General features: G+C 41.0%; 4 protein-coding genes across 4 annotated transcripts in view; 2 read left to right on the forward strand and 2 right to left on the reverse strand.

The window, feature by feature from the left end:
• sord (sorbitol dehydrogenase) lies at positions 1-2,370 on the reverse strand. The gene is made up of 9 exons (XM_059530084.1): positions 2,220-2,370; positions 2,083-2,116; positions 1,834-1,998; positions 1,581-1,740; positions 1,345-1,463; positions 1,049-1,114; positions 789-967; positions 597-718; positions 1-429 (listed from the first exon to the last, which is right to left on the reverse strand). Exons 1-9 carry the CDS (start codon positions 2,271-2,273, stop codon positions 264-266), a joined length of 1,065 nt encoding a protein of 354 aa, XP_059386067.1. The 5' UTR covers positions 2,274-2,370; the 3' UTR covers positions 1-263.
• Positions 2,371-2,510: 140 nt separating this feature from the next.
• si:dkey-1h4.4 (uncharacterized) lies at positions 2,511-4,136 on the forward strand. Its single transcript, XM_059530086.1, has 4 exons — positions 2,511-2,885; positions 3,057-3,477; positions 3,754-3,893; positions 4,013-4,136. The coding sequence occupies exons 1-4, from the start codon at positions 2,724-2,726 to the stop codon at positions 4,043-4,045; spliced, it is 756 nt and encodes a 251-aa protein (XP_059386069.1). The 5' UTR covers positions 2,511-2,723; the 3' UTR covers positions 4,046-4,136.
• On the reverse strand, positions 3,931-6,109 carry terb2 (telomere repeat binding bouquet formation protein 2). The gene is made up of 7 exons (XM_059530087.1): positions 5,557-6,109; positions 5,329-5,410; positions 5,025-5,164; positions 4,865-4,911; positions 4,700-4,788; positions 4,382-4,470; positions 3,931-4,283 (listed from the first exon to the last, which is right to left on the reverse strand). The coding sequence occupies exons 1-7, from the start codon at positions 5,618-5,620 to the stop codon at positions 4,156-4,158; spliced, it is 639 nt and encodes a 212-aa protein (XP_059386070.1). The 5' UTR covers positions 5,621-6,109; the 3' UTR covers positions 3,931-4,155.
• Positions 6,110-6,729: 620 nt separating this feature from the next.
• tjp1a (tight junction protein 1a) overlaps positions 6,730-22,553 on the forward strand; it is a 141,407-nt gene continuing 125,583 nt past the window's right edge. Inside the window, exon 1 of the mRNA XM_059530101.1 lies at positions 6,730-6,863. The gene's annotated coding sequence lies outside the window, so the exon portion shown is untranslated. The remainder of the gene's footprint in view (positions 6,864-22,553) is intronic.

A 22,553-nucleotide genomic window follows, 5' to 3' on the forward strand; every position in this document is an offset into this window, starting at 1 on the left:
TTGCATAAAATTACATTTTAATACTCCTCATGATTATATAATAAAAGTTTGGTTTAAAAACACTTTACTAATGTAAAATGATACATATTCATTAAATTATAATGCATCTGGAATTATAAATAATTGGATCCACTGTGAAGAAGTATCATCTTAATTCCTATGACTTTTGTACCGGAGGTTACTCGCTAAATTAACTGGATCAAATAAATTTATTCAAGTCACTGTAGCTAGGCAATAATCAGGTGTGGATCTAAGAGTTGATCTCATGGGTTGTGATCCTTCTTGTCACATTTTATCATGACTTTAACCCCTAGTCCCTGGCGGGTGGTTTCAAAGGCCTCCACAGCCTGCTCCAGTGAGAAACGGTGAGTGACCATGGGCTTGACATTCACCTTCTTAGATGCCAACATAGAAATGGCCACCGGCCAGCTGGAAAAAAACAAAAACAATGCAGGAACATGAATAAAAGTGTGCAAAGAGGTAAAATCTTATTTTGAAATGCACATAAATCACAATAAATCTTTTTTTTATCTACATTGTACTCAAACTCCTGAAACAACCATTTGTAAATCCCAAGCCCAAATGATCCTACTTACGTGTTACAGTAGCGGAATACACCTCTGATGTCAACTTCTCTGACAGCTGCATTGAGAAGAGGTATGGTGGTCATCTCAGCACCAAGCCCAACTAGCACCACCACTCCTCCAGAACGGGTGGCCTAGACACAAACACCATCATCAGCACAAAATAAGGCTAGTAGTATGACTTATTATTTGTCTAAAACATACATAGATGGCTGTTTGAATGCTGCTCTGCACTCCAGTGCATTCTATGCTGATTTGAGGCATGGAACCAAGCATTCCCTCCACTTTTTTGGCCATCTCCTTTGGTTCATCCTCTTTCTTCACAGGAAGCACGAAGTCTGCCCCCATCTCTTTAGCCTTGGTGAGCCGATCAGAAGACAAATCTACAAATACAGATAAAAAAGATAGACTTTATAAGTGCAATTTATACATATATAGTTCTCTTTTATACCTATATACATTACCGCTTATTATTACTTGTGAAGCACCCATGGCTTTGGCCGCCAACAAAGACACCAACCCAATTGGTCCTATGTTGATAAAAACAAACACATATATAGTCTATTTTTTGCTATAACCACTCGCACTTCCAAAAAACCATGTTATGTAGATGTGATATTAGCTGACTGAGCAACAACTGTTTTACAGTCCTGCCACGCTGTAGAAAAGTGACAGTAGCCAAGAAGTCAGAGGTCATTACACTGATTGGCTAGTTAATGTGTAACAGTAGCATAAACATCAATCATTAGAAAAGACTGACCTGCACCACAGACAAACACTGAGCTTCCAAGAGTGACTCCTGCCCTCCTGCAAGCATGAATGCCCACTGACAAGGGTTCGATCAGGGCTCCCTCCTCATAGGTCACATTATCAGGAAGCCTGCACACACACACACAGCCACATACATGATTATTATGCAAATAAATAAAATAAAATAAATGAAAGAGCTATGGACTTTCTCTCATTATATAAACCATCCAGTAATAGTGATCTGACTTGTAGCAGAAGTTTGCATTGTGTTTGTAGTATCTGCAGAGGTTTCCATCATCTGGAGGAGTGGCACAGAAGAAAATGCTGGGAGACAGATTGTAGTGTCCAGATTTAAAGAACTCATCTACTTCACGAGGAACTCCAGGCTCAACGGCAACTCTGTCTCCTGTTGAATACAAACAAATGAAAAAAAAACTCACTTAACCTGAGTTTAACTAACATAATATTAAAAACTAAGCCAAATCCAGAGAGAACTAGCCTGCTTTGAGATGCGTCACAGCAGAGCCCACTTTGACCACACGACCTGAGGCTTCGTGTCCCAAAACCATGGGCTGCTTCACCACAAAGTCCCCAATGCGGCCGTTCTGCCAATAGTGCACGTCTGATCCACAGATGCCCACAGAGTGCATCTGAAGTAACACCTCTTCAATAAAGAAGCCCGAGAAATAAAGAATAAATATGAATATTGCAATGCATTTGGAAATATTACTAAGAAACAAATCTATACCATTTGGCCCTGGTTCCGGAATGGGACGCTGCTCCTGTTAAAATGCACAAAAATCAGCAATTATAAATCACTCAATATAAATCAATCTGAGTTCAAGGATTGCACGAACTTCACCCAAAATGCATAAAATGTCATACCAATCTTAGATCTCCTTTAGAGTGCAGGACCACGGTGAGGTTGTCTTTATCCATTTTATTCACTTATACTCGTAAAGACCAAACTCCAGAAACCTATGCAACCCTCCTCGCCCGCTTTCGCTCACATAAGCAAGTACTGACTGATGTCCCTCACGGCCAGCCCACTTCCTGTCCTCTGGGAAGTTATTCAAGAGCATCAAAACTGCGCTCTGTGCAGTCTGTACAAAAACATACAGAGAACTGCGATCAAAGAAAAAAAACATCCCTAAAGAATAAACAAAAATAACTATAAAAAGCGCTGGATTATCCCCTTTAAGCGCCGGATTGTCCAAAGACTCGCGTTAATTTAAAGACTGATGTGATGAATGTCACCATTCTGCGTACAAGAGCCATTCCAGAAATGCCGGAAGTTGTATGTAACCATGGTGATGACGACAAAGCTAGCTTCTCTTTTCAATACTGCCTGAATTTCTGATATATCTTGTTTTTATTAAATGAAATAAAATGAACGGTGATGAAATGGTACTGGAATGTCTTATCAAACAACAGGAAAGTCTGAACATGAGTCATCGGGGTCTAGTTGTTTTGCCACCTGGTGTTTCGAGACTTGTTGCATTGAAAAAACTTTTTCTGAACAACAATCAGCTCATTTTACCACCAGATGAGGTAAGCCATATCCTCAAACGTACTGTTTTTCAAAGTAGATACTCCAAAAAAAAAAAAAAAAACACTAACTGAATGAATTTGTTGCACATATCATATATAATAATGTCTAACACATTTTTTTTTACTGTAAGCAGAAATCGTGTCTAAAACAGTGTTTGCATTCCCTGTAAGATTCTGCATCTGGAAAAGCTTGAGGAACTGATACTGGATAGAAACCAGCTGACCATGCTTCCTAGCAACATTGGTTTACTGAAACACCTGAGTTACCTGGGTGTAAACCACAACCCATTATCTGTTCTCCCAGAAGCCATAGGTGACCTGAGACAATTGAGAGAGCTCTGGGCTGTAGGATGTGGTCTTGTCTCTATACCATCATCTATTGGTGAACTGAAGAGGTTAGAGAAACTTGGGCTCCATAATAACAAAATTACACACCTGCCGTCGCAATTTGGGGGTCTCAACAGTTTGCAGTGGTTAAACTTGGCTGATAATAAACTTGAAGACCTCCCAGAAGATGTTAATCACTTAGCGTCACTGGTCTTCATGAATCTGGACAAGAACTGTTTAACACACATTCCTACTGCACTGACAGGTTAGAAGTTTTACTATTAAATTTTACTTTACTATTTATTGCATGAAAACAGTTTCAAGAGGATGACTGGTGACAGCTGGCTGTAAGAAGCCGCTGTACCTTTGATCTATCACTTTGCTCTCATTAGACATATTAATGTTTATAGGTCTTATAGTTACTCTTTCACTGTCATTATTCTTCTAATGGTTATTAGGGATCAGTCCCTGTTTGTTCCTGCTGGTGCTCATGTGGAATTCTTTTCTGTTCTGTTAATTTTGCTGTCACACCTATTTCCAGACATGGCAAATCTGCAGATCCTGTCTGTTAAATTTAACAGCATCAGATCACTGGAAGATTACTTAATCCCTGGTTTCAGCAGACTTTTAAAACTTGACCTCAGAGAAAATCTTTTAATGGACAGACCAACTCACTGGAAGGTAATAAACCATCAACAGAAAATAAACAGAGACACAGTTTTGTTTTGAACTACGTCACTTTAATGATATTACTACTGTTATTCTCTTTAACCTGTCATATCACCTTTGTTCACATACAGGGACTGGATTTTATATTGCTGGGAAATGTCTGATACGCTGAGGAAGATTCATATGAGATAAGTAGAACCGGAAAATAAGCATCCATTTGGGCAAAGAAACATATAAACAAAGACAATCAACTTCTTACGCGGAGTATATTATATTACATTTCTTTGTGACAATGACGAGGTGTCACGTCATTAGATCTCGAAACGTTATGGCCATGGAGGGAGGGAAGAAAATCATAAAGGTCCCCTGAATACTTCTTCATTTGGTCAATATAAACATATCCTGCAAAAGATAAAACAATAAACGGTTTCAAAATTTGAGAACATGTGAATTATGGGTCAAAGTACAATGGTGTTAGTTTTGTTTCTTAATTAAAATACCTGAGATCATGTTGTTCACAGGATATTTCCACATGTCACTACAAGAACACACTTTGTTTGGCGATGCAATGGTCTCGTAATCATCCTGGCTAATAGATAACACGAACATGAAGATAACATGAGGTTAAACCATGCTTTTATGAAGATAAAGTGCTGTGGTAATGAAAATAATAGTTAGACCTTATTTGTAAAGTAAACAGAAGTACATTAAAGAATTATGTGTTTAAAAATGAAAATTCACTACAATAAATGTATGCATTCTGCCAATAACTATAAAGAATTGAGACATGATAAAAATACAAAGAATTAAATGCATACCTGTTCTTCTCTCTCACTGGTTGATGTTCAGTCTCATCAGACAGACTGTCTTCAGACACTTCAGTATATATCTGATCTTCACACATCACCTTTAATAGATAGAGAAGCTAACAAATGACAGAGAGGAATAACTGGACACTGCGTTAACAGACGGCATGTTCATACCTGTTCATCAGTTTCCCAAATGAACCTTCCGATTAGCGCTCTCATTTCTAAAGAGAACAATTGGAACAGTAATCAGGCATTCAATATCATTAAATGTAAAAACTACTCATTCTTTACATAGGAACATGTCACTAAAAATAATATCATGATTATGGTTTACCATTCTGGACAGAGTCGGGGGGCAGAACATAGTGGCCAATAGGCACAGATGTTACACTCTGCCGGGATTTACATGCTGACAGGAAGTTGCTGTGGAAAACCCTTGCCCTGTTTTTTACATAATCCTCACTTTCATATATCCTAAAACGTAAACAGAAATTAGGTAAACCTTTGTGGCAAAAGTTTTCAGGCATTTCAATGGGTACAGAAGATTTAGATTAAGTACATTCTATAAGCTGGTTTCTTTAGTATTCACTAGTATGAAATCACCCTCAAACAAGAACTGGACTGTAAACTAAACACACCTTTCAGTGTCTTCAGAGGAGGCATCAGCACTGAAGAGGTACCCTGCCGTTTTCCAGGAAGAAAGAGCTCCCCCTTCAGAAACTATAAATATAAACTATATAAGCTACGTCACATATAAACATATATAAGATGATATATTTCCAAATATTCATTAACAGTGTCTTTATCACTTTACTTAAGTTGTATTAGTAGCATTTAACGTTATAGACAAATAGTCAACATCTCACCCCAGAAGTTGGTTACCCCTTTTCCAACACTTTCGGAGAACCATGCCGTTTTGCCTTTAAACATGCTTGTGCTAAGGTGTTTGTCACTTCAGTTTGCACATAAACTATTTGAATGTCTTGATGCTAATTATCCTTCAGCAAAGGTGAGGACACACCAAACGTTGGCTGTGTTAGCTACTTATTTTTGAGCTATGTTCATATATCGTTACCAGCTCTCACTGTTATTCAAGACATAAATCATTAAAAAATTCCGGAAACACGTGAATAGTAACGGAGAACAGTTAGGAAAATTAACACGGAAGAATTATAATGTTTTGACGCTATAACGGACAAGCGTATATGAACTACATATATCACACGTCGCCTCAGGCCTGATCGAGCAATGTCCGATTCTTAAGTGAATTGTTCTTATGAGTCGAATCTTTTCACTGAACTGAACCTACTCAAAAACCGATCTGAACGATTCGTTCCGAATCTGAATCTGTTGAGTCAACAACTCGCGAACCGAGAAACTAGCGTACTTCATCCGAGTGGGCAGACTGTTGGAGCATTAGAAGTGAAGTGGGGATTTATCTAATAAGTAAATGTCTTTATTAATGTAATCGTAAAAAAAGTAATAGCCGTATGCACCTGCAAACATTTTAGAGCAGAATCTGTCAGGGCCCACGTGATGACGTAGTTGCGTTATGATAATGATAATGAAAATAACTAACACTGGCGTCTCTATTCTTTTTCTTATATATATATATATATATATATATATATATATATATATATATATATATATATATATATATATATATATATATATATATATATATATATATGTATGTATGTATGTATATATATATATAAACGTGCTTGTTAAGCACTTTTCATGGCACTTGCGTATCGTTGCTCTTTTGTTGATTTCGATTGCTTCCATTGTCCTCATTTGGTCGCTTTGGATAAGATGTAAATGTAATGTAACAATAATATATATTGTTGTTGTTGTTAACATAAATTATTCCTATGAGTTTTGAGACGTCATACGGAATGTTTTTTCTTTCTTTTGCTTTCGGTGTCACAAATGTCCAATAACATATCGTTGTTTTGTCGTGATTGAAGATTGCAGGAGAGCTCTAGTTTGTACACGGAGTAGAACTGAGCAGAATGAGGTAGTGTAATACATGGTCCTGTCCACTAGATGGTGCCAGAACAGCGTAATTTAAGAGAGAGGAGTCTAGTCACTAGTCACACCGCTGATGGAATGAATCGCAAGAACATGTTTCTGCCCTCTAATCAACCGGAGCTGATTCAGCCCAAGGGTACAAATTGCAGATATGATTTAGGTACGCGGAGGTTCTTTGATTATTTCTATTTCGTTTTAAACTGGCTGAGAGTTTATGTTGGCACACGTGCTTTTACTAAAGATAAACACATTTATTATGTTCTCTCAGGCGATTGTTTAATAATATGTCATATCTTGACGGCCAGTTTTTTCATACTGTCACTTATGACATGGCCAAAGTATACAGAGCCAAAGTGGCCTCTATATCTCCATTTGTATCTACAGCGCAGCTCAGAGAGAAAGATTGTACCTGACCTTGTGAAGATTATTTGTAAAAATGTGTTGATCTTGCACTATAAATCAAAACCAGTACAAAAATGAAACTTCACCTCAAGACTGCATTAATCACCATCGCATTTATTGAAAACAAATGCATGCTCTTCTGGTTTTATGGTGATCACAACATTGGGATTAGTGGTGCTAATCCTGTTTTTGTAGAGATTGTGGAAGTGTGTCATTTTATGCTTATCAACATGAAGTTTGCGCACAGATCAGTAATTTATATGGAGTTGGCTACTGTTGGCACACACTAAAGCTAAATTGCTTCCTGTTTTAAGTAGACAGTACTATTGTGTAGTCTTGTGTTTTAAGTTTCCAGAAGACCATTAGAAAAAGACAACTGTACAGTAGTTGGATAATGTGATATCTAATTGTGGATTCCTGCTGAGATGAGATTCTTCCGTCGCAATGGTTACAATTGGTTCAACACAAATAAAATAGTTTTAAATGCACATAAATGGGTTTTGGCACCCTCGTGACTGACACAGGAGAGAAGTAATTGTTGAATAAAGTCGTTCCCTTTCGAAAGGGAACTCTACACTACGTCAGAATGACGCTTTGGGGGAACGCCTCAGGTGTGACAGGTGTCTGAAATCACTATCAAATCACGGCAATCATAATGACCGGCGACAGCCCGTGAATCATTAACGTGAATGATTAACGTGCGACCTGCAAGTATAAAAGGGAGCCTTGCAAACATGACAAACATCTTTTCGTCTTCAGGGACTGTCTGTTTGATATCGCTGGAAAAGTCGGCAAAGAAAATGAAACGCACGGAGAAGGCTGAAAGCTTCAGGAAGTGTGCGGATCCGTGCCCAAGGTATTTGACGCCGGGTGATTCACACGAACTGTGCGTTCTCTGTCTGGGCAAAGAGCATGCACAGGCGGCTCTTGAGGGAGCTGTCTGTGCAAACTGTGAGCGTTTTGCTTTGAAAATGCTCCGCTCTCGTCTAGCCTTCTTCTCGAGTGAGGAGGGCTCACCATCTGTACCTCGTGGCTCAGGTCCCGCTCGCGCTGAGGCAGAGCGGCGACTCGCGTCATGGGGTTCCCAGAGGGATCTCGCCGATCGTCTTGAGAGGGGTGTTAACCTCTCAGATGATTCGGCGGATGACGAGGGTGAGTTGCAGGTGGATGACGAAGAGGATTTTTCTCCTACTGTTCCTGCAACAGATGCTCTTCAGGACGGGCAGGTGATGGATGAGGAGGAGGTCATTCAGGTGGACCCTGAACCCTCTCAGCCACCCTGCCCCGTGTATGCTGAGCTGCTGGATATAATGGAACGCGCCACTGACAGGTTGCAACTGCCATGGCGGCGCGTTAGGGGAGAAGTTGTTCGTGGCAGGCTGGACGATCGATTTCTCCCCGGCCATAGACCACCAGCTCAGGCGAGCCTTCCATTTCTTCCTGATCTCCATACTGAGATCGAGAGGGCATGGAAGAACCCATACTCTGCTCGGATCCACCGACATCAGCGGGCTAGATGTTGAGGGGATCGGCGAGTATGGGTATGTGTCGATGCCGCCCATTGACGAGACGTTTGCGAACCATCTCGTGTCTGGGCGGGCGTCGACACTGAGTGCTCCAGCCCTGCCATCCAAACCGCTCAAGACCACAGCGCGTTTGAATGGCAGAGCATACACGGCAGCGGGTCAGGCCGGTGCTGCCCTGCACACTATGGCGGTGTTGCAGGCGTACCAGGCCGACCTGCTGGGGGATCTCGACCAGGGTGCAGGGCTGTCCCCTGAGGCGGTGGCTGAGCTGCGCCGCACCACAGATCTTGCTCTCCGGGCCACTAAACAGACTGCCGCTTCGATCGGTCGATCGATGGCGGCAATGGTGGCCACGGAGAGGCATCTGTGGTTGAACCTGGCTGGCATCGGGGAGAAAGAGAAGGCCTTTCTCCTTGATGCACCGGTTTCCCCCTCTGAACTTTTTGGCACCTCCGTGGAGGCGGTGGTTGGAAAGTTCAGGGAGGCGAAGGCGCGCTCAGCGGCGTTTAAGACCTGTATACCGCTGAGATCCGGATCCGAGCCCAGACAGGCGGGAGAGCCTGGCCCTTCACGACCTGAGGGCCGTAGACAGGGCCAGAGAGCTAGTGTCGCCTCTCGTGCACCCCCTCTATGTAGGAGCAGGTCACAGAGGAGGCGTGACTCCCGCAGGAAAAAGAAGGATCTGAGGGAGGTGATCCAGTACAAACGATCACAGCGTTAGTGATGGATCATCTCCTGGAGGGCTGTTACTATCCTAGCCCTCTCCTCTTTTTCCTGACTCCCCAGGCGTTTCTTACACCAGGCCTGGGGCTGGGTCTAGGATGAGAACAAGGTTCTGATGGCCCGCCTCGGCTTGGTTGGTGAGAGCGCCTCTTTCAGGCATGTAAAGTGATGGCCCCCAGGTTCATAAGAGAACTCTCTGGCGAGTCTTCACTCTGCACGCCGCAGGTGAACTGGTTGGTTTTTAATATAATTTCTGTGTGTATACTAACACTGATTTGTATTTCTCTACAGACCTTGTTCCCTGTATAGACCTAGGGAGTCATTCTTAGAGGAGCAATGAGGTAAGGTATTGGAACTTCAGGGCCCTGAAGCCCCCCCCCAGCTTGTGGCTAGAACGATTTAGGGAGAAGCTCAAAAAAAGATTTGACTCCCGTGTGAGTAGGTGATGGCCTTCCTGTCATGACATTTTTATGCGTGGTGGGCCACCACTCATTTCTATGTTAGCCTCAGGGCTTTAAGCCGCCTAGGGGTAGAGTAGTTGGTCTTCCTAAAAAAAAAAAAAAAAAAACTTTTTTACTTTAGGTTTAGACTGACGCTGGCGCTTCAGATAGATCTTATGTCCTACCTTTCGGTTTGTGACATTGGTATCCTGAGTACTTCGCTCCCCTGGCAGTAGGTTGAGTGTTTCACAGCCTCTCAATCAAGTAGGCTGTGGCTCCTCCGAGCCCTCAGGTAGATCTATGCTTGTAGGTCGGCCCTAACCCGGGCCGCCTCTGTAGCTGGCCTAGGCTATGTTTGGGATGTTGGAGGCGTTTTGCTAAGTATAGCTGCCGCATTTTATTATGTGTAGGCTTCCTCCCCGAGATTTCAGCCTCCTCCCTTAAATGGGAGTTGTTGGCCAAAGCCCGCCCCTTTCACTGCATTCAGGGGTGATAGAGTAATGCAGGGTGGTAGTTGAGGTATGATCCTTCAGGCGGGTCAGGCTGTCTTTCGCTCTGCGATGTGATAGTTTGCCAGACCCTGCCGAACAGAGCTACTTGTTTTTAGGCCTCTAGAGCTGGCTCCACTCAGCCCGTTGAGCTGAACCGCTCGGACGATGGGTGAAAGTTGGTTGGCTTGCAAGCAAGCTCCGCTCCCCCAGGCTGGGCACAGGACAAATCCCTGTCACCCTTTGGAGCCACTTGCAGGCCCGCTCCCTGTCTAACATTTCAGGGGCATATGGTGTTACTCCCCCGCTAACGCAGGGTAGTTTTGAGTAATCCATTCTCAGCTCTGTATTATCTACCTCACACCATGATGGCTCCGGTTGAGCAGGGAGTTCTAACTACATTTCATTCCGGTATTTGAACTCCGCTCCCTTGAAGCCAGAGCATTGCCATGAGCTGATGCCCTTGCATTTAGTAGGTAGGCCCTTAAAATGGGGCCTCCACTAGGCAGAGTGGCGTATGTTGTACTCCCCTGCTATGAGGGTATTGCTTTTTGCTGAGTACACTGCCTTTGGCAATGTGATTAGGTACCAGGATGCTGTAAGCGCTGTAGTAACAGTTTTTCTGCCTTGAAGGCTGCACAGTTAGGTAGTAGGCCCCAGCAGGCCTCCTTGACTGGGTAACCCCTAAGATAGGGCTCCTAGGCCAGCTCACCTTTGGTGGTTGGCCCTGGTAGTTTGGGCAGAAGACTCACTACCGAGTAGTAGGTCTTAACAGGCCTCCTCGGAGGTGGGTCACAACATTGTGGAGCATACACTAGGTCAAAACTTTAGGAAAGTTTTTTATTAGTATGGTTCCAGCAGTGTTCATTAAAGTAGCAGAAAGACTCGCTATCAGCTAGTAGGCTCGACCGGGCCTCCCTGTTAGGCGAGTCCCCAGCAGCAGTACACATCCAGCTGATTAGACCGTTTCAGGAAGTAGGCCTCTTCAGGCCTCCCTGAAGATGGGCTCCCACATTTTTTGTGGAGATCAGGTAGTAGGCTTTACTAGGCCTCCCTGAGGGCTGAATCCCTCATACTGTGGTACTAAGTGGCCCTGAGGTTGGACTATCAGGTAGTAGGCCTCATAAGGCCTCCCTGAAGGCAAAGCCCCATAGACAGTCAACTGGACTGCCAGTCTGGCCCACTGTCAGCTGTGGTTTTCAGGTAGTAGGCCTCTCCAGGCCTCCCTGAAAGTAAGCTCCTTCATGTCATGGTTCTCTGGTAGTAGGCCTCACCAGGCCTCCCTGGAGTTGAGTTCCAACATACTTTGAGTTTCCACTTAATGTGGGTTTTCTGGTAATGGGTAGTAGGCCTCTCTAGGCCTCTCTGTAAGCGAACTCCTATGTACTGTGGTAGGCTTCACTAGGCCTCCCTTAAGTTGAGCTCCCAGGTTTTGTGGTTGTCATGTAGTAGGCCTCTCCAGGCCTCTCTGTAAGTGAACTCCCATGCGCTGTGGTTATCAGGTAGTAGGCCTCACTAGGCCTCCCTGAAGTTGAGCTCCCACATACTGTGGTTATCATGTAGTAGGCCTCTCCAGGCCTCCTTGGAAGGTTAGCTCCCACTTACTGTGTGTTCCACTGAGCATGGTTTTTCAGGTAGTAGGCCTCTCCAGGCCTCTCTGAAAGTGAGCTCTCACGTTTTATGGTTATCAGATAGTAGGCTGCACCACAGGCCTCTCTGATGGTGAGCTCCCACATACTGTGGTTGTCAGGTAGTAGGCCTCTCCAGGTCTCCCTGAGTAGTTTCACAGTGGTGCTGGGTTTTGTAAGCTAGTGGCCGCTTACTTTCAGTTTAGCAGACCTTATCAGGCAGCTACCAAAGGTGAGCTTGCGCCCTGGCTCGACTCAAGTTTTTATTCTCTGCTACGGGTTCCCTCCTGGAACCTCTTTATCTTGCTACAGCCTGGTTGCCTACCAGGTAGATCTAATGCTCCCCTCACTGAGGGTCAGTATGAGTATGTGGTCTCCTGAGTCTGATCAGTCGGTCGTAGGCCTCTCATGAGGCCTTCCAGTTAGATCAGTCCTTAGGCCCTCACAGGCCTCCTTAGTGTTTTGAAACACAAACACTGGGTTGATCCGTGGATCGAGTAGAGAAACTCCCCTCGCTGGCAAGGGTTGTAATGCACTATGCTGAGTCATACTCTCCAGGATATCCCGTCTCTGAGATCCGGTCCGAGTGGTTCACTGCCTGCTTCGCAGTCCCTCGGGTTGGATGCCTTCCTAAAGGCAAGTGTCCAGAGGCTCTGTCTTCGGACAGACAGGAAGTGGCCAGACTATAGTGTCTTGTATGGTGACACCAGGTCAGGCCTGCCTGGTGGCATTTCAGGTGGCACGTTCCCCTGAATAGTGACTGGCTGGGGTTCCCTCAGGTTCCCTAGCCACATTCCCTAGAAGGGACCCCTTCTAAGAAGTTGAAGTGTGGTCCTAGGCCCTTGAGCAGGCCCAGGTAGACCTTTCACTAAAACTATGTTTATGGAGGTTTTTCTGTGGTATCATATAGCTTGGGCTATGACCGTAGGGAGTGCTGTCACTGACAGCCCAGTGTGACCTGAGGGTGAGTGGTTCTAGCGTTTCATTTGAATTTGCTAGTTCTGTCAGTTGTCACTGCCGCTTGGCAGGCACTCCCCTTAGCATGGTGGCGTTGGTATATCGTTCCCCAAAGCGTCATTCTGACGTAGTGTAGAGTTCCCTTTCGAAAGGGAACGTCTCAGGTTACGACTGTAACCTATGTTCCCTGAGAACAGGGAACGAGACACTACGTCTTCCTGCCATGCCTCGGGGCCTGCCTGCAACAGTCCCTTCAGACGATAGGATGTTTGTCATGTTTGCAAGGCTCCCTTTTATACTTGCAGGTCGCACGTAAATCATTCACGTTAATGATTCACGGGCTGTCGCCGGTCATTATGATTGGCGTGATTTGATAGTGATTTCAGACACCTGTCACGCCTGAGGCGTTCCCCCAAAGCGTCATTCTGACGTAGTGTCTCGTTCCCTGTTCTCAGGGAACATAGGTTACAGTCGTAACCTGAGACGTTATTTTAGTTTTCCTCAGGATTCTTTCAAAGCTTAAAAGAACAACTTTTATTTGAAACGTATACCGTATTTTCCGGATTATAAATCGCACATTTTTTTTCATAGTTTGGCTGGTCCTGCGATTTACAGTCAGGTGCGATTTATTTATCAAAATTAATTTGACATGAACCAAGAGAAAACATTACCGTCTACAGCCGCGAGAGGGCGCTCTATGCTGCTCAATGCTCCTGTAGTCTACAGTCATGGCCAAAAGTTTTGAGAATTACATAAATATTGGAAATTGGAAAAGTTGCTGCTTAAGTTTTTATAATAGCAATTTGCATATACTCCAGAATGTTATGAAGAGTGATCAGATAAATTGCATAATCCTTCTTTGCCATGAAAATTAACTTAATCCCAAAAAAACCTTTCCACTGCATTTCATTGCTGTCATTAAAGGACCTGCTGAGATCATTTCAGTAATCGTCTTGTTAACTCAGGTGAGAATGTTGACAAGCACAAGGCTGGAGATCATTATGTCAGGCTGATTGGGTTAGAATGGCAGACTTGACATGTTAAAAGGAGGGTGATGCTTGAAATCATTGTTCTTCCATTGTTAACCATGGTGACCTGCAAAGAAACGCGTGCAGCCATCATTGCGTTGCATAAAAATGGCTTCACAGGCAAGGATATTGTGGCTACTAAGATTGCACCTAAATCAACAATTTATAGGATCATCAAAAACTTCAAGGAAAGAGGTTCAATTCCTGTAAAGAAGGCTTCAGGGCGTCCAAGAAAGTCCAGCAAGCACCAGGATTGTCTCCTAAAGAGGATTCAGCTGCGGGATCGGAGTGCCACCAGTGCAGAGCTTGCTCAGGAATGGCAGCAGGCAGGTGTGAGCGCATCTGCACGCACAGTGAGGCCAAGACTTGAAGATGGCCTAGTGTCAAGAAGGGCAGCAAAGAAGCCACTTCTCTCCAAAAAAAACATCAGGGACAGATTGATCTTCTGCAAAAATTATATTGAATGGACTGCTGAGGACTGGAGCAAAGTCATATTCTCCAATGAAGCCCCTTTCCGATTGTTTGGGGAATCTAGAAAAAGGCTTGTCCGGAGAAGAAAAGGTGAGCGCTACCATCAGTCCTGTGTCATGCCAACAGTAAAGCATCCTGACACCATTCATGTGTGGGGTTGCTTCTAATCCAAGGGAGTGGGCTCACTCACAATTCTGCCCAAAAACACAGCCATGAATAAAGAATGGTACCAAAACACCCTCCAACAGCAACTTCTTCCAACAATCCAACAACAGTTTGGTGAAGAACAAAGCATTTTCCAGCACGATGGAGCACCGTGCCATAAGGCAAAAGTGATAACTAAGTGGCTCGGGGACCAGAAAGTTGAAATTTTGAGTCCATGGCCTGGAAACTCCCCAGATCTTAATCCCATTGAGAACTTGTGGTCAATCCTCAAGAGGCGGGTGGACAAACAAAAACCCACTAATTCTGACAAACTCCAAGAAGTGATTATGAAAGAATGGGTTGCTATCAGTCAGGATTTGGCCCAAAAGTTGATTTAGAGCATGCCCAGTCGAATTGCAGAGGTCCTGAAAAAGAAGGGCCAACATTGCAAATACTGACTCTTTGCATAAATGTCATGTAATTGTCGATAAAAGCCTTTGAAACGTATAAAGTGCTTGTAATTATATTTCAGTACATCACAGAAACAACTGAAACAAAGATCTAAAAGCAGTTTAGCAGCAAACTTTTTGAAAACTAATATTTATGTAATTCTCAAAACTTTTGGCCACGACTGTACACTGAAGAGATAGAGCGCCCTCTCGCGGCTGTAGATGGTAATGTTTTCTCTTGGTTCTTGGTTCTAAATGTGACGTATAGTCCAGTGTGACTCATATATGTTTTTTTCCTCGTCATGACGTACTTTTGGACTGATGCGACTTATACTTAGGTGCGACTTATAGTCCGAAAAATACAGTATATTTTGTAACAACTCTATGTTAAAGTCTCTACTGTCACTATTGGTCAATTTAATGCATACTTGCTGAATAGAACTTAAAATTTTTCCTATATTAATGACCATAAACTTATGTGTGCAGTTTTGTATCTAAGGATCAAATTATATATAATATGAATAGTATTTAATCCTGATATAGATTACTGTACAATGATACTAAGATGCGTGCTCTCAACCTATAAAAATCGGTGTTTTCTGTGTTTTCATTATCCAAATAAGCATCTTAAACAAATGTAAAAGGCTTAAAATCAGTGAGCAGCTGAAGATGCGATAACATTTAAAACTGATTTGCCTCACTACAGTGACAGCAATTACAAATACTCTGCATATTCTGTAAATGTGTTAGATTAAATCTGGCAAAGGACAAACTATCCCAATTATATCTGCATTTTATGGTTCAGTGCTCCATGTTTTTTGTGATTTTCCACAAACTGTGTTATTTTAAGAGACAGGCCATCAGCATCATCGGCAACGCCTTTTGCTTTTTCTTTTTTTCTGCCAGAGAGAGCAGACAGAATAATTTTTCTTCATACTTAGCATGTACTTAAATTTATTTTCTATTATAATGACATAACTTTATAGTTTAATGTAGCACTTTTAAACGTAATAAGGCATAATCTAGAAAGCCATTACTTATTTGCAAGTCTATTCTTGGCTAAGAGGGGTAAACTGAAGTACACCCATCAGAGAGGACAAAGACTTCAAAGCAGAACTACCGTCTTTTCTTTTCATTGACTGACAGAACCCTGACAGCAAAATCTAAAATTAGAGTGAGGATGATTAAAAAAGAATCACATCTACTAAAATATGACTTCATAACCCTCGTACACTTTAATTTTTAGCTGTGGCGAAGCTGTGGGGGGTTGGAACAAGAAACAAACTTTTGCAAGAGGTACAAAGAACATTTTGCTGAGACTACTGCATAAAACATTACAAGCATATACAACGGGACAGACAGAGAGAGTTACAGATGCACTGAATTTAAACAGAATTCATCTTGCAGGATATGGCAACTATGTTTTTACTCATGCTGTTTATATGGAGGAGATGAATAGTTCAAGATTCTAGAATAACAAATGTTGTTATGAATGTAGTGATGTCATTAATGTTTTCTTTTTTGTTGTAAGCAATGTAAGCAAGTCATCATTATTACGTGATATTCTGCACATCATGTTACGTACAGTAGGTTCAAAAAGTAAAAGTAAAACAGAATTTATTAGAATTAATACATACGTTTTGGTTTTGGGTATCTAGCATTAAAATGGCTTTCTTGGCATCTAACAGTAGCATTGAGAAGAGAATGTAGAATAGACAGGTCAAGGTGAGGCTTAGAGTATTTGTCATCATATAATTGTCATGCAAACAATGCAATATTTTCTTGTTATGGTTGTTTATTGAAAAAGAGCTGATATAATAAATCTGTATTGTTTTGTTTTGAAAATTACATCAAAATATTGTTGCATGCATGATTACAAAGGGAGAGAGATAAAAATAGTGGTCTTAAAAACAAATGTAAATACATAGAATTGTCTGTATTTTAAAAGAATAGTTTTATAAAATTGTACAAACAGAAAGGAATACTATGAATAGCTGGAAACAACAGTTTAAAGCTAAATGTATTAATGATAAATTCACTATAAACACGCAGCTTCACAATGCATTAATTGATGGACTAGAGTTGTGTGGATTATTGTGATGTTTTTATCAGTTGTTTGGACTCTCATTCTGGTGGCACCCATTCACTGGAGATAATCCATTGGAGATTAAGTGATAAAAATGCTAAATGCTTCCACATCTGTGAACTCATCTGCATCTTTAGATGTCCTCAGGGTGAGTAAATTTTTTTTTCAATTATTGCTTTAAAATAGGCAGAAACATTTTAATATGGCTGATGGCTGATAAATATCTAAAAATCTAGAAAAGTACAATATGCCGTTCAACCAAAAGGCAACATTGCTATGTGTTTTATATAGATAATAAAGGGAATATTTAAACAGTCTGCAGATTTTACTTGTTTAATTTCATGTTTTCTTGTAGCCATGCAGTAGTGCATTTATTCAGTTTCTTTTAATGCCTGCTAAATTGTGTATGATCACATTACATTTTACCAGTGTGCATTACATTACTGTTCATAATATAGCCCACACATGCTTATTGGGTCGGCGGAGTGGTCCACATGGACAGATGAAAGGCGAGAGGATGATGGGGAGTGTGGGGGATTAGTATGCGGATGTCCTGTGAGCTCTGATTGTTCTGAAGCACCAGACCCTGCTTCACTGTGACTGTATAGTGCTGAGATCCAAGACCAAGCTTTTTTAAAGCAGCTGTGAGCAGCCTCAGATTTCACTTTGCCATGTTGCCTTCGTCACAAAGCCTGTCACATTGCTCTTTCTTCGTGGCCAGAGCTTGGTGTCAATTTGCAAATGGCACAACCACCCCCTAGTGTGGATTTTATTGTTTGTTTGGTGTGATAAAGTTGACATTATCATTCTATTTTGGTTAGTGTGTTCAGTGGCTCTTTATATGAGTAGACTGACAGCCAATCAGCCTCTTTGTTTCAAATGTAAATGCTATGTCTTGTTCGGCTCGGCTAATGACTTCAAAGGGCCCCTTTTTCATGGCAGGTGTCTCTGCATTAAGGCAATTGCAGGATTCTTGTGTGTGTGTGTGTGTGTGCGCCCCCCTTCCCCAGCATCACGTTTGAAGTGTCATCACCTGCCTTCCCTTTCAGTGTAATTTTGCTTGAGTCCAACTATCTCAGTAGAGATAAATGAAATAAATGTTCTTTTAAAAGGCGTAGTTTTAGTGTGAAGATGAGAGTTATTCTAAAACATTCTCAGATACTTCATATCATTTGGGGACAACATTTTTTTTAATTGTTCTCTAAGCTTCTAATGGTCAACAACAGCATTTATATAATTAAAAAAGGAAAGAAAAATACAGTAAAATCGTGAAATACTCTTACAATAAAAAAAATATTTTATTTGCACTGCATAAAATGTTGTTGTGAGAAACCAAAATGCAAATGGGCAGCTGCTGGGTACTATTTGCAGCATGTCCTGTTACTTGCTACAGTAGTTATTGCACCTGAGGATCTGAGAGCCCTTGGTGGGAGGACCTCTGGCCAGCTGGTTTGGTGAGTGAGTGGGACCGTTTGAATTTTACATCTTCAGCCATCAAGCAAATTAGGTAACTGCAATTTTGTGATCACAAAGCATTATACCCCTTTTCAAATCAGGTATGTTTGTGTGTTGGGCAAATCTAAAAGCTTCAACCTCTGGTAACAAAACATGGCTATTAGCACCAATATATATATTTAGATATTTGTTTGTTCTAGAACATCAACTGAATAACCCCCCCCCCCCCCCCCCAGTGCTGTGTCAGATTGTTTATCTCTATCTGCTTTTTCTCAGTTCGTGCTCAAGTGTAGGGTCTGTTTCATTTTGGCCTTACTAAACAGCTACAGTCTTGTCCAAACATACACCAAACACTTTTCTGCTCAATTCATGTTGTTGCTTTAATCTGGTTCTTACTGTATATGGTGCTCTGGGTTCCAGCGCTTTGATCTCACATCATCCCTTCAACAGTTTTAGACTGCCAGCTCTAATTTAGTAGTCTAAAGAGCTCTCCATTTTTCAGTATCTCTGTTTACATAGACACATGTTTGTTCCCAGTGTTTGGGTTTAGAGCATACTTAAAGACTCTTAAAAAGATCCAGGAGTACAAGAAGATGCATAATTTAGTCTTTGTTTTACCATGAGCTAAATACTTGCATAATTATTTTGCCTGCCCTAAATTCGTTGTACAAAACATTGCATAGAAAATAATCTCTCATTATGATAATCTGTCCAGGTTGACTGTTGACTGCTGCATTAGTTTAAGGACATTTTTAGGATATATTCCTGTAAATTTGACAGTAGCTTTCCCGGCCGGTAAATAACAGAAACTGGACTTTTATACTTACAACACGAAGGAACATCAACATATGAGGGCAGATGCACAGGAGTTCTCGTTCTCCAGCTTGTTTAATAATTCTAGCTATTGAATTATTAGATATAAAGAAAGTAAACAGTATATGGAAAAACCATTATAGCATTTGCCTATTATTAGAAAACTACAGCTAAGGTCTTAAGCAGTAAATATGCATTTATATAATTTAAACAAGTTTTGAACATCTAAAAAAATCTTTCATTAAATACAGTATTTACTTTTTTTGATGATTCTTTGATTCATCATTCTTTACAAGTTATCTTACCCAAATGGTATGTGAAACTATATAATCTACTTTTAAATGTGCCGAGTTTAGATTCTACTCACTTTTTAAAGTAAGGGACTGTCAATTGTATATGTCTATGACTCTTTGTAAGCACAGAGGACACATAGTGACACTTTGTTGCACTCAACATCTTTGAGTTTTTTGGAACTTAGTGACAAGCTACACTGAAAGCACTTCCTTTGCTCAGTACATTTGATTTACACAATTTGGCAGTTTCCTCATTTCATTCAGTTTGGTTTTGAGTTTGATTCTTCCCCTCTCACTTCTGCCCCCTGGTTTGTTTTCACATTGGCTGCATCCCAATTACCACACTTCTAAATATTAAACTTTGAGTGTGATAGGACTACATACTTTTAATTATGGTGTTAATTCACCAGTATCGAGAAATACAGCATCATATAATTGTATCTTGATAGCACAGAACCTTCTGTACTTGTGTTTTTAGGAAATTCATAATTTGTTTAAATTCAAAAGTTTATAAACTTTTAAGATTAATACATTTTTAAACCTACTACAGATTCAGCTGTGATTTTAGTCCATACAGCAAATGCAGTTTAAAAATTCAGCAGAAATAATATACTATCTAGGCACATTTTTAATATAATTTTCAATGCATTGTGATTTGAGAGACACTTATCCTAATTCTGCATAATGCAAATTAAGATGCAGCCATTGTAGTATTTGTGTCTGAACTACAGTAAGTCACTAGCGCAAAAAGAAAGCTTTCACAGTAACTAAACAAATTAATCATTTGACTACAAACCACTTCTAAAGCTCAAGCGTAAAGCACCTCAGACTAAGAAAGAAAGAAAAGGGAGGAAAAAGTGTGGATGGTGAGAAGACTGTCAGCCTGCATTAGGTTAGCTTTTTCATTCCTGGCCGTTAGGGGACAAAGCAATGAGATTTTTCAGAGCGCCACTAAATAGTTCCTGACTGATGCTGGCAGAGAGGCCATGTTTGTGAAATGTGCAAGTGACTCAGAGACTACGGGGAAAACCGCCAGAGATTCCTGGGTATGTTTGCGATTGGATCAACAACTTGTCAGTCACCCCCTTGCGTTTGTTAATGGGATGTCCTTGAATAGACTGCCAGGGAGTCTGTTGCTGTATATTTGCTGAGTGTGAGCTCACTCGGGCCGGTGCTGCTTGCCAGATTTTATATTAAACTTGAAAGTGAGTAAGTACAAAAGAGAGAGGTGGGTGACAAAAAAAAAAAAAAAAAAAAATATATATATATATATATATATAGGTCTGTCCGCTCGAACCTTGCGGGCTACAGAGTTTTTCAAGGATCCAGCTTGTTTCATCCATCTTAAATATTTAAAGTTCCACATGATGTGTGAAGTCAGCTGAACGGCTTATGTAATGCCTTTTTGGAAGAAACTGATTTATTATTCCCAATTTTTTTTTTTTTTTAAGTTTGATGCTATGGCACTCTAATGAATAAACTTAATACCTGAACATGCTCCGATGTTGAAAATCTGGCTCATACAGATAACTGACCAATATTAAACTTAAGCTGTTTTAAAGTAACACACTAAAAACTAAAATTGTAGGCTGATTTTAAAGGCATTAATTCAGATGCCACAGCTTTATACTGTAAACTATGAAGAATGGTTAAATGCATTTAGAAGTTTATTTGTTTTAATTATTAGTGTTTTTAAATATTAACTTTAGGTGTTCATTTCCTCTATTTTTTACAATTAAATATCCAATATCATCTGGTTTATCAGTACAAACTAAAATCTTAACATCTACTGATAACTGATATAGTACTGTTATGCAGGGCCATAGCTAGCATGTATGGGGCCCTGTTGGGCCTGGGAGAAATTGTGTTTCTTCCCCCTTGGTTGAAATAATCTGCCACCCCATATGACTGCATGAGAATTGTCACTTTCTCCACGTTAGCGACATCCCTGCCTATTATGTATTGTGCATCCTTAGTGTTACCATATCTTTATTTCAAGATACTTCAAATTCCTTTGTACTCGTCTTTTTTTAGTGTCTTGTTTCAGCCTAGGATTTAGGTCTATCACATAAAAAAAGTGTAATTTGATAACGTTCTGGCTAGGTCAAATCAAGAGTAGGCTGTGATGGATTAGGGCCCCATATCATTTCATTCCAGCTCCCTTAAGCTTGAAATTTCAGAGTGCTTTCTTTTCTGTAGGAGTTCTGTCTGACTGGTTGAAGTGAGATTATTGATAGGTCTCATGTGTGCATTGATGTGACTTGGGCTTTAATCTGCCTTATCAATCCAGCCACATACACAAACATTAGAGAGTGCATACTTTAATTGGCCATTTCAGAAAAGACCACAGAAATGATTGAATTATGTAAGAGATTGTGGATTGTTTAACTAAATGCATTGCCATAGGAGAGCTCAGAAAGTGCATTCAGAATTGGCTGACTATAAAGCAAGTCCTCCAGTGGTTCCACTGATTTGAATTTAATTTAATTTTATTTTATTTTAAAGTGTCTTGGCTGTGTGAAGCATCTCACAAATCTTCATTAAAGAAGGCATTAAATGAAAATTTACCCTATCAATTTCCTAAATACAAGTTATAGGTCCTGTTTTGAGCAGTTCATCGGTCCAAATGTTTATTTTTTTATTTAATGTTTTGACTTTGTAATGTTTAACTGGATCTTCCAGGGAAGATGACCGACTTCTCACTGGTGATGTATGCAGGGCTTCTCCACATGTGACGTAGGTGGAAGTACTGACCCAGTGTTTACAAAGCAAACATGCAAAGAAACTCAAACGCCAATTACGAAAAAGTAAAACAATGATGTCGGAAAATTTTGAAGTTGGAGAAAATTATGAAAATTTTTCATCCTACCCTACCATTTTGAAAGCTAGTGCAAGACAATAATTTGTGGTTAAAAACGATATA

This window comes from Carassius carassius, chromosome 3, assembly GCF_963082965.1.
Source record: "Carassius carassius chromosome 3, fCarCar2.1, whole genome shotgun sequence".
Classification (NCBI taxonomy): domain Eukaryota; kingdom Metazoa; phylum Chordata; class Actinopteri; order Cypriniformes; family Cyprinidae; genus Carassius; species Carassius carassius.